The sequence below is a fragment of the Dama dama genome, chromosome 17 (genome assembly GCF_033118175.1).
Source record: "Dama dama isolate Ldn47 chromosome 17, ASM3311817v1, whole genome shotgun sequence".
In the NCBI taxonomy this organism is placed as follows: domain Eukaryota; kingdom Metazoa; phylum Chordata; class Mammalia; order Artiodactyla; family Cervidae; genus Dama; species Dama dama.
Genome location: NC_083697.1, coordinates 11,655,385 through 11,667,093, shown reverse-complemented (window position 1 = coordinate 11,667,093; position 11,709 = coordinate 11,655,385). Strand labels below are relative to the sequence as shown.

General features: G+C 41.8%; 1 protein-coding gene across 1 annotated transcript in view; it reads right to left on the bottom strand.

Moving 5' to 3' along the window:
• Positions 1–1,255: 1,255 nt before the first annotated feature.
• QRFPR (pyroglutamylated RFamide peptide receptor) overlaps positions 1,256–11,709 on the bottom strand; it is a 48,901-nt gene continuing 38,447 nt past the window's right edge. Inside the window, exons 3-6 of the mRNA XM_061164717.1 lie at positions 9,827–9,888; positions 4,482–4,717; positions 2,445–2,542; positions 1,256–1,705 (exon numbers count right to left, since the gene is read on the bottom strand). Coding sequence (XP_061020700.1) covers positions 1,305–1,705; positions 2,445–2,542; positions 4,482–4,717; positions 9,827–9,888 — 797 coding nt within the window. The 3' untranslated portion in view covers positions 1,256–1,304. The remainder of the gene's footprint in view (positions 1,706–2,444; positions 2,543–4,481; positions 4,718–9,826; positions 9,889–11,709) is intronic.

Sequence of the window (11,709 nt, the reverse complement as noted above, 5' to 3'; positions counted from 1 at the left end):
GGCCTGAATTCATTGGTTCCCAAACCTGAAAGCTCTACAAGTGAAATACCTTAAGAATTTTTGAGCTTCCCTTCCTTTCTAATACCTGGCTGGAAGCAGCAGCATTGGGGCAGAAGAAACTCTTTGGCCATGCAGCTGTGACGAATGGACTTTGGGAAGCACAGACAATGCAGGGGGGGCAACAGAGTGTGGTGAGGGTGACCACCGGAACCATGACGTTTGGAAGTAAGAGGAAAAGGTAAAAAGGAGACGGGTTGAGTTCAGGGGAGAATTGGGTCAGGAATACAGGTGAGGAACTCTGTTGTTCTTCCTGACCCAGCTTTCTTGGGAGTCAGTTTGGGGCATGATAAAATGTCATGGACTTGCAGCTGATTCTCACGAACTATGCCTAAAAGCCCTTTAACATGACAAAAAGTCTTTCATCCCACTAGTGAAAAGAAAAGTTTTAAAAATATAAATACTTGATATAGCTAGATTGGCCTAAATATATTATGTGCTTAGTCACTCAGTTGTGTCCAATTCTTTATGACCCCATGAACTGGAGTCCACCAAGCCTCTCTGCCCATGGGATTTTCCTTGCAAGAATACTGGAGTGGGTTGCCTTTTCCTTCTCCAAAATATATTATAGTCAACTTATGAATGAGGATCCCAGGAGTATTCCTCTTTTGATGACAGAAACTAGCTACAAAACAGGCACATGTGAAAAGCTGAATAGGGTTGAGGTCAAGTCTCAGAAAGGAAAAGAGAACAGATATGGGATGGGGCTGCACCGAGACATGAAGAACTATAATAATGCTTCAGAACTTAGGTGCTTTGGAATGCAAAGTGCATTCCCACTGCTATCTCATTTTGTTCTGGTAGCAACTTCCTGGAGTAGGAGGAACCACCCCAGTTTATGGAAGAAGGAAAGGAGACTTCAAGAGGTTGAGTGACTGGTCAGTCATTACAACCATGGTGACAGGTAAGAAGCTGAAACCCAGGCATCTGCCTCTAAATCTAAGCTGCCACTTTGCTATTTCTTCACTGTCTTTGGCTTTATGATTATTGGACAGACTTCATTTGCAAGAGACTATCACCAACCTTCAATGGTGCACTAAAAATTATACTGTTCAACTATTAAACTTAGTCAAGAAAAAAAAATACAAGTGTTAAGCTATCTCATCCAACTTAGCAATAAATAGAAAGCCACATTACACTGAGTGCACATGGAGAAGACTTCTAGATAAAAAGCAAGTCTTTAACTTTTGCTCAAAATAATTTTCAGATTCAGCTGTGAACAGCATGAATTATGAAGACAGTTATAATTAATGCCCACCGCCTAAACCAGAATTCTCAGAAAGTTCAGAATTAAAGAGGGTAAGGTGTCGTTTGAGATGTTTCTTCTCTTCAGGTTGTTCACACAACTTGACTTCAATGTTGCCATCACTGAAGGCTTCTCCTTTGGTCTCCTCAACTGGATTCTCTTTCCGGAAAAACACTGCTTTCTTCTGCATCATTGTAATCCCTGAATTTCCATGCCTTCGTGCTGGGGATACGGTTTCTTTTACAATGCAATAACAAACTGCAGATAAAAAATTCTTTTTGAAGTTTTCATTCATAAATGCATAAACAATTGGATTACAGATGGAATTGGAGAATCCAATTATTTGCACTATAGCAAAAATCATCTTGATTGTAACATCGTCATATTCCTTCTCAAAGTTGCCTGAAATGAAAAGTAATGCTTTAGAATGGATATTTGTTTGAATGAACACAAAACAACATTTTTGTTTATCTTCTATCTTTATGAAACAGTTACATTTGTACAACTGTGTAAAATTCTCTGTGAAAAATTCTCAAGATTTTGGGGAGAGCCATATGATGTCTGAAGAAAACCCACCTTTGTGATGAGTCCCCCTTCTTAGAGAATCTAGGCTTACAAGCCCTGAATGTGTTAGAGGGCTTATTGCATTTCAACATGATTTCAAGTTTCATGTAAACTGGAAGAAGCAGTCACCCTTCAAATGTCCACTAGTGTTACAGAAACACAATCATCTGAGAACCATCTTAAGGCTCAGATTATCAGAGAGAATATATTAAGGGTCTAGTTGAAATCCTAGGTGTCATTAAATTCATGTGGTTCAAGTGAGGGTTCCAAACAGGGAACATTCACAGGCTGTGACATCTCTTCCAGGGTTTAAATGGCTTAGGGAGACCAGAAGGCATAGCATGGGAGATGCATCTCAAACATTTTTCTTTATCTTCTATAATTATTAAAGCTCTGATCATACTCATATATAATTACCCATCACATAATGATCTGGTTATCTTGAAAACTTGAAAGAAACCTAGTAAGTGTTTGAGATTTGATTGCCCAAGTGAATGGCTAAACATTTCAGTGATTCACTGCATTCTAGCAAGAAATGAACCAGAACTTCCATCAAACGAGAAAGACAGTCACTCACTGTATTCGATCATCATGTGAACAATGTGGAAAGGCGCCCAGCACATAGCAAAGAGAGCCACCACTGTCACCATCATAACCACAGCTCGCTTCTTCTTCCTGGGTCCACAAGGATACACTGTATCAGTTAACTTTTCCTTGGCAGATGTGTCAAGTCTAGATCTCTCAGTGATAATTTTCAAATGTAAATGAAGCTTGTGCATGCTCAGTCTCTTCACTTGTGTCTGACTCTTTGTGACCCTAAGGACTGTAGCCCGCCAGGCTCCTCTGTCCATGGGGTTCTCCAGGCAAGAACACTGGAGTGGGTTGTCATGCCCTTCTTCAGGGGATCTTCCCGACCCAGGGATCGAACCTCTGTCTCTTGCATCTCCTGCATTGCAGGTGAATTCTCTACCACTGAGCCATGAGGGAAGCCTCTAATGAAGCTCATGACAGGCTCACTGTGAGCTGTTTATCATCTTTTCCCATTGTTATTACCCTCATCCCTATATTTCTCATATTATGAATATCCTTAAGATATGCGCTCATTACGAGTCTAGCAGCATGCTAGATGCTTGGCACAGGTTAATCTTCCTGACAAGCCATTGGACAGACGCAGGTACTGAGGCACAGAGAAGGCTAAGTAACTCGTAAAGTCAGATGGCTTTGCAGATCAGAAAGTTGAGAATTTAAATTATAAAGTTTAGTTTGGATTTAAATGTAGGCAGTCTAACTTCTGTGCCAAAGTTCTTATTCATTTTATATCGAAGAACACTCATGCCTGTGATAGAAAAAATGGGAAGTCCTCAGGGCAGAATTAAAATGTAATCTTCCATTATATAATTAAGTAATATGATTAACCAGGGATTCAGAGTTTTCTCTATTAGCCATGTAAAGAAGATTAACGTCTGCAAGGGATCTGCACATTTTCAAATTTTACCGAGTCGCATTCATTATAATCTCAACGTGTTAGCCTTTTTTTGGGAGGAAAAGAGAGAGCTAAATCAGCAGTTAAGTCCCAAGATGCTGAACCTTCTAGCACCGTGTACATGGAGCCGGAGTACGTCTTTATACAAATTGGGCACTAGAGGTCGCTGCACACTTGAAGAAATGATAAACTTCGTCAAACCACCAGACTTCTAAACTGGTGTTTTGGTTTTGTTAGCCACGCAGTGTAGGTTATAAAATAAACCAAATGGCCCACAAGTACTGTAGCAATAATTGTGTTTTTAAATTTCTGTTAGTCCATATGATCAGAAAGTAAAGCCCTTAGGTAAAAATAAAATATAATAATTTAAAATAAATAACATACTCTTATTTCCAAAGCACTTTCATACGTATCATCTCACGCTTGTTTAGCATCATTCTTTGTGTGTGTATGTGTGTGTTAGTCGCTCAGTCGTGTTGACTCTTTGCGACCCCATGGACTGTAGCCTGCCAGGCTCTTCTGTCCATGAGAGTCTCCAGGCAAGAATACTGGAGTGGGTTGCCATTCCCTTCTCTAGGGATCTTCCCAACACAGGGATTGAACTCAAGACTCCCTCATTGCAGGCAGATTCTTTACCAACTGAGCCAGTCATCAGGGAAGCCCAAAAATAAAATATAAAATAACAATTTAAAGAGTATTTTTATACATATCATCTCACATCTTTGAGCATCGTTCCTTGTGTAGGTGGAAGTACAGATGGATATTTTGACGCTTTCTAGTACATATGAGGAAAGTCGGGGGCTTGGGGGTAAGGAGATTTATCTACATCAAGTGGCTGGGGAGTAGCAGAAAGAGGAGAGAGTCGCAGCAATTTGTATCAACATGCAGATGAAAATATAACAATTAAAAAAATTTTAGGCAACTATCTGTAACAGTGACCTCCCCCCTCTGACTTGGGAGCTGGTGATTTTGCTCTTTCTTTCTGCCATATGTAAAACCAAAAGTTCAAAGTCAGCCCATGTGCTCAACACAAATTACCAATGACACTTTGATGACATTACCCAGGCATCTGAGATCTCTGGCTACTGTCTCTAAAACATTTAAAACAGGTGAATGTTCCATGCAACACACCTGGCTATTTTTGACATTTCTTTTCCATGAATAGATCGAAGCACCGAGCCATCCCCAACTCTTTTCTTTATCCAAAGTTCATAGCCAATCTTACTGTACAGGATAAGCATCACCATGAGCGGCAGGAGGAAGAGGATGACAAGGATGAAGGTGGTGTAGATTTTCTGGTGCACAGGGCTGCTCCACTCTTCCAAGCAGCAGACGTGTTCCTTCTCATATAAGAAGTCATACTTAATCTTTAAGATAAGTATAATTCAGTTAGAAGAGCCAGAGGCAGCATCAAAGCATCCAAAGCCACCGAGACTATTGTCAGGCAGCGCTTCTCAGAGCCTCCCGTGCTTACCATGGGGGCAGATTTCGAATGAGACACACTTTTGCCTGTTCTTTTGTTGTGAAGTCTGCCTTCTCACCTCACTGTTTAGATTCTTGAGAGTTTCATGTGTTCTTTTCTATTTTAAATGGAATCGAGGTCCATAGCCTGTTCACTTTTTAAAAACATCTTTTCCGGAAAAGATACTTAAGTGGTGAAATATCAGTGTCAAAATGTATTACAGAGAAATGGAGAGGGTGGTTTGCTGTGTCCCCACAGAATGTGAGGCATGATTGTAGAACTGGGGGTTTCGGAGACAAGAGTTATTTCCTCAGGAAAAAAAAATAAAAATAAAAACATCTTTTCTGCCTTTTTACATGCTGGTCACTAAATTTTCAGTTGAATGAAAGAAAGAACACTAGAATGACCAAAGTATGTATGAAAAAAACATTTTATTCTAGCATGTCAGCTAGTTTGCATGCATGTTCCATCACTTAGTCACAGCTGACTCTTTGCGACCCCTTGGACTGTAGCCCACCAGGCTCCTGTGGTCATGGGATTTCCCAGACAAGAATCTTTGAGTGGGTTGCCGTTTCCTTCTCTAGGGAATCTTTCCAACCCAGGCATCAAACCCTGTCTCTTGCATCTCCTGCAGTGCCAGGCAGATTCTTTACCACTGTGCCACATGGGAAGGCAACCAGCTGGTTTGCTGTTCCATGATTTTGCTTCCTCAATTGTTGAGGAGATCAGTTTTGACAAGGCATCAGACTTCTTCCAGTTGAATAAATACCGAAAGCCTGCATTTTGTTTCTGAACTGAAAATCTGTATTTTGCTACTGCTGTTTCAGATTGCAGTGATCATGCTGTTTGCAAAGATTTTAGAGAGGAAACTTGTAGCTTTTTGATTTTGAGATGAATGATAAATTAGGATTCGAACTATTGCCAATGTACTAATATTCAGACCCAATTATAAGCCTTTGAGGTATATATTATACAGAAAGGTAACTTCTATTTATAAATACTAATTCTAAGAGACTGACTTTTGAGTTCAAAAATTAACAATAACAGTTAGAATTTGTTGCTCTTGTTTAGTCACTCAGTCATGTCCAACTGTTTTGCAACCCCATGGACTGTAGCCTGCCAGGCTCCTTTGTCCATGGGATTTCCCAGGCAAGAATACTGGAGTGGGTTGCCATTTCCTTCTCCAGGGGATTTTCCTGATCCAGAGATCAAACCCGTGTTTTCTGCATGGGCAAGTGGACTGTTTACAATCAAGCCACCAGGAAAACCATAGAAAATGCTAATATGAGACAAACTAAACATTTAAAGTACATTCAAAAGTCATACATCTGGATAATCGGAATTAAAGTTAGAGAATTGATCAGAATTCTTGTCATCTGAGTCACTCTGGCGCTTTACAGATGAGGAATATTTAAGTCTTAAGACATATTTCTGCCTCCATTTCCAGAGTATTATCACCAATCTTCAAACTCAATTGAATGGGAGGCGGGGCAGGAAGCTTTCTGGTATTGTTATCAAAAGTATGACAATTCAAGTTTTGATCTAGGTATTATTTTTCAAATGCAACTAGGAATGAAAGTATTAAGCAATAACTTCAAGGTCTGTACTCCCTGGGAAGAGGATATGAAGGTGAAATTCATTCTGACTCATGTAAGCAGAGCCCACAGGGCCCAAACCATGGGGGTCACACACTGATGCGCTCTAAAGCACAAGGAGAGGCTGACAGCCTCTGAACTGGTATATGTTCCCCTGGGGACAAGCAGAGACCTTCTGAGGGTGTGCGCGGATGGATTCATGGGAACCAGTTTCAGACCTTCTATGTCCAAACTCACAGTTCTCCAAAAATCTCACTGCCTAAGAGAATGTGTGGGGCGGGGTTGCAGTGTCCTGCTGGGTCTACATTCCCAGTTCCTCCTTCATAATCACCCTTCTTTCAATCTTCACAAGTCCTATCTCTCACCCAACTGCAATCTCACTACGGACCACCAAAATAAGAGGTGGTCCGAACTATGGATGTCAGGGAAGCCCCCTTGATCAAGGCACCATAAATCCAGGGCAGGGCTTTGTGCCTTTCCTGGTATTAAATGTATTTCTATTCAGGGGAAACCTGACATTAGGAAAAAAAAAAAAAAAAGGTGTTTTGACAGGTGATGAGATGTTGTGAATTCCCATTCACATAGATGTGGTGAATTCCCATCTCGCATAGTAAAGGGCAGAGTGAGGACAACTTTAACTTAACCACCTTGTTGCTTCCAACCCCTGAAAGCTGTCAGACACATCACTCCTGGGAGAGAGAGCAGTAGGAGCAAGGCAAAGAGAACATCGCGCAAATGGTAACATCACTGGCGCTTCCTTTCAGCCAGTGGAGGAATTAAAGCGTCTTGCATGCTTGCACTCTTGCTAATAGAATTTAGGAGTGAGAAGGTGGCCGTGGGAGAGCATGTTAATACATTTATTTGACTTGAAAGATGAATTCATACTTTTTCTTGACAGAACGCAAATCTGATTTGGCTGATCCGTCTGACAGAGATAACTGGTTTTGCCAGTTAGATTTAATTAATTTTCTACAAACTAAATGAGCTATATTTTAAAATATATTTAGAGCATATGATAAAATAATTTTATTTTTAAAAATGGACACATCTCCTTGTGTTCTATGGGCCAGAATTAGACTCCATGTGGGAACTGTGTTGGGTTATTTTTAAACGTATGGGTTTCCTGCCGGAGATAAGGGCAGCCTCAGAGAAAGGAGTTGGCCACGTCCAGCTGTGTGTGGAAGCTTAAAGAGGGGAGCAGCCATTGGAAGCCCCAGGGATGGTATTTGTGAGGAACCCATGAAATAGTCAGTCATGAGAAACAGTAATATGCAGAATAAGGGCATCAAAGCTCTCTCCATATCCTAGGATTCTAGACCTAAAATGGCTCAACTTTGGGAAAGGGAGACATCTTAAATTGATTGAAAGTATGGACTTGAGGGACTGTGACACTGGACTGGATATTTTGATAAGGGAACTAACAACATTCAGTGACCAGTTACTGTTCCTGTGACTGAAGGTGACCAGAGGAATTTCATTCTCTGAGTGACCACAAGAGTTACAGGACCCACTCAAGGCTTCATCCATCACATCTCATCAGAGGACCGGGAAATCCTCTGACTGCATTTTTAGAGGTGGTAAGCAGCAGAATAAAACTGCCTTCTGCTGTTACCTGTGCAGTCAAGCTCATTTATATACAGTTGCATCGAACATCAAAGTGAAAAGTGAAAAGTGCTGGTCGCTCAGTCATGTTTGACTCTATGCAACCCCATGGACTGCGGCCTGCCAGGCTCCTCTGTCCATGGAATTCTCCAGGCAAGAGTACTGGAGTGGGTAGCCATTCTCTTCTCCACAGGATCTTCCCAATACAGGGATCAAACCCCGGTCTCCTGCACTGCAGGCAGATTCTTTACCATCTGAGCCACCAGGGAAGCCCTAAGTCACTTTTTAAAATGCACTCTTGCCTGAAGGCTCATTTGATATCCTTGCCAGTGGAACACTGAGTGTCCAGCAGTTTCATGTTTGCCTACATTAATTTAAAAAGGTACAGAAGATAAGTAATTTTAAAAATTATCTTAGAGGGCATCTGAGCAACCCCCTACTGTCCTTGAAGACTCCTGTCTACACTAGATCTCCCAGGCAGGACACATTCAAGTAGGCCCCAGTAAAGAGCCCAGGTCACCAAAAATGGCACAGTGTCTTCTTCACTGTGAATCACCAGTGCAGGCTGGGCCCAGCTGACAGAGGTGTGGGGGGGACAGAGAGGTTTATCTTTCTTATAAAGATACACACAGACTGACACCACCTATAGAAAGTTATTATGAATCAATGATTTAAGATCATTCTCACGTTCACAAATCAATGGCTTACATGTTCCAGTTCAGATATTTGTCAGTGACTGAGAGGCAGGAATGGGTATTCATTGGATGGACTGATGCTTAAGCTGAAACTCCAATACTTTGGCCACCTAATGAGAAGAGTTGACTCACTGGAAAAGAGCCTGATGCTGGGAGGGATTGGGGGTATGAGGAGAAGGGGACGACAGAGGATGAGATGGCTGGATGGCATCACCAACTCGATAGGTATGAGTTTGACTAAACTCCAGGAGTTGGTGATGGACAAGGAGGCCTGGCGTGCTGCGGTTCATGGGGTCACAAAGAGTTGGACACGACTGAGCAACTGAACTGAACTGAAGAGGCAGGAACTGTGGTGTTGGAGAAGACTCTTGAGAGTCCCTTGGACTGCAAGGAGATCCAACCAGTCCATCCTGAAGGAGATCAGTCTTGGGTGTTCATTGAAAAGACTGATGCTGAAGCTGAAACTCCAATACTTCGGCCACCTCACGCGAAGAGTTGACTCATTGGAAAAGACCCTAATGCTGGGAGGGATCGGGGGCAGGAGGAGAAGGGAATGACAGAGGATGAGATGGCTGGATGGCATCACCGACTCGATGGACATGAGTTTGAGTAAACTCCGGGAGCTGGTGACGGACAGGGAGGCCTGGCGTGCTGCGATTCATGGGGTCGCAAAGAGTTGGACATGACTGAGCGACTGAACTGAACTGAAGTGGCAGGGGAAGTGCTTATGAAGGAGAATCAACCAATAAGTAGATAAGTGGTTAACATTTTTTTGTGACTTAAAAACAAAAGAAAAATCTAGAGAGAGCATCAAACTCTTAGGATGTAACAAGACACTGAATAACACTAGGAAAGGCATGTTTCCGCTGGCAGGCAAATGCAGAAAGTGACCCTGGAACATTTCAAGCATTAAGGTCTTAACAATATAAGTTCAAGGAAGAGCTGAATAAAGCAGAGAAAACTTATCTTAAAGCAAATTATTTCCATTTGAAAAACCTCCAATGAAAAAATTGAGATCACACAAATTTGCTGTAATGTGCTTGCAGGGAGGAAAATGATTACAAGTGAGAGGGGTGGGAAAACATTTCAACAGAGTGATTACCAAGCCCAGTCCCAGTCTACCTCAAGTCGTTGCACATGCCACATGGGAGCTCCTACGATGACGGCCACCAGCCAGACCAGCCCTGCAAAATGTTAAGATCATTAGAATGCAACTCAGCAAAGCGAAATCCACCTGCGCTTAATTCTCTAACCGTAAGGACTCTTTATGTTCAAGGGACCACATCACTCGTTCCCTGGTGCAGTGCAATGGTCTCCTCACATTTCCCACTCTACCCTCAAAATTGTCACTGGAACATAAAGAGCAGACTTGGACACAATGGGAGAAGGAGAGGGAGGGATGATTTTCGAGAATAGTGCTGAAACATATACATTACATATGTAAAACAGATAGCCAGTGGGAGTTTGATATATGCCTGACACAGGGAACCCAACCTGGAGGGAAGGAGCGGGGAGCGAGGTGAAGGGGGTCAGGAGGGAGGGGACGCCTGTATGCCTATGGCTGATCCACGCTGATGTACGGCTAAACCACCACAATATAATTATCCTCTAATTAAAAGTAATTAAGTAACTAATTTAAAGAATAAAAAGCTGCTGCTGGATAAAGTGCAAATTCCTTAAAAGGGTCCCGGAGGTTCTCTACAACATCGCTTGCCTCTCTGTCTCCTGTGACACTTCTGTTCACATTCTTCACGCCCGAGTCCTCTCATGAGGAACTTACAGAATTGGTTTCAGTTTTCATTTCCCCTGGCAGGAACAGATCAGGCACCTACTGTTTGTTTGTTGAATGGATGAATAACCTAAATATGACAGAGTGAATTCTCTATAGCTTCTTAAAGTTGAAATTATATTTATTTTAAGGATAATTATATGAGCATTATTTTCTTGTTTACAAAACAAACATGTATAACATCAAAACCAGAGTACTTTTTCCAAATTTCCCATTTTCCATGAGTTTGTTGAGGGGATTACTTTAACGATGCATTCCTTAGCAAAGAACATAAGAGAATCTTAACATACCAGGGCAGGGCCAGAACCAAGAGCCCTGTTTTTGAAGAAAATTTCCCAGCTCAAACTCTGCTTGCTCTTTCGGTATTTTTTTAATAACTTCCGCCCTCCATGTATTTCTTTCCTAACCCTCTTTTCACACCCACATGCTGTTTTCAGATGTTCTGATGGTGGAAACATGTCAATTATTAAAAGCCAAGAGGTCTTTGAATTCTTTTTCAGGGAGAATGTGACATAAATTTGAAAATAACTAACAATTTTTCCCTCTATGGGCTTATCTATTCAGTTCAAACTATTTCGAAGAGTTTAGTGTAGCAAAACCTTCAGGAGTTCTTTCTGTAACTCTACTATCCCATAATGGCTAAATTCTTACAGCAGAAATAAATGTTTACTCAGTCCTCTCAAGTGACGTATTAGTAAAAATTGCTCTCTTTGATTATCATATTAGTTGTTCCGAAACCTCTGGTTATTCAGCTGTAATGCATTCAAATCACTGAGAACCACATTGAAGTTTTAAATAGCTCAATTATAATTACCAAATAAAGAAATTTTTCCATTTCACGGCACTAGGCTTTAGGACATTGCTTTCGGTTTACATACATCACAGGACACACGGTGATTCAGAAACTTGTTACAGCAAGCTGGGGGTCCAGGAGTGCCTGAAGCACAATTAGGATGTGAATGAAATCCACCTTTGCCAGGCAACTCCGGCACTCGGGACCCAGGGTCCTCACAGGTCCTGCCGCCTTCTGCTGTTGTGCACTCCGCACTGAGACCCGTCTAGGCAGCACCCACGTTCCCCACTCCTCTAAACATACCTTCCTGGCCTCTGTCAAAACCTACCTGTTGAAATCTACTTGCTTCTTACCTCAGGATGACAGCTGACTAATCTAATGAATATTCTTAAGGAGATGCCACTGACAGACGATCTTAGATCA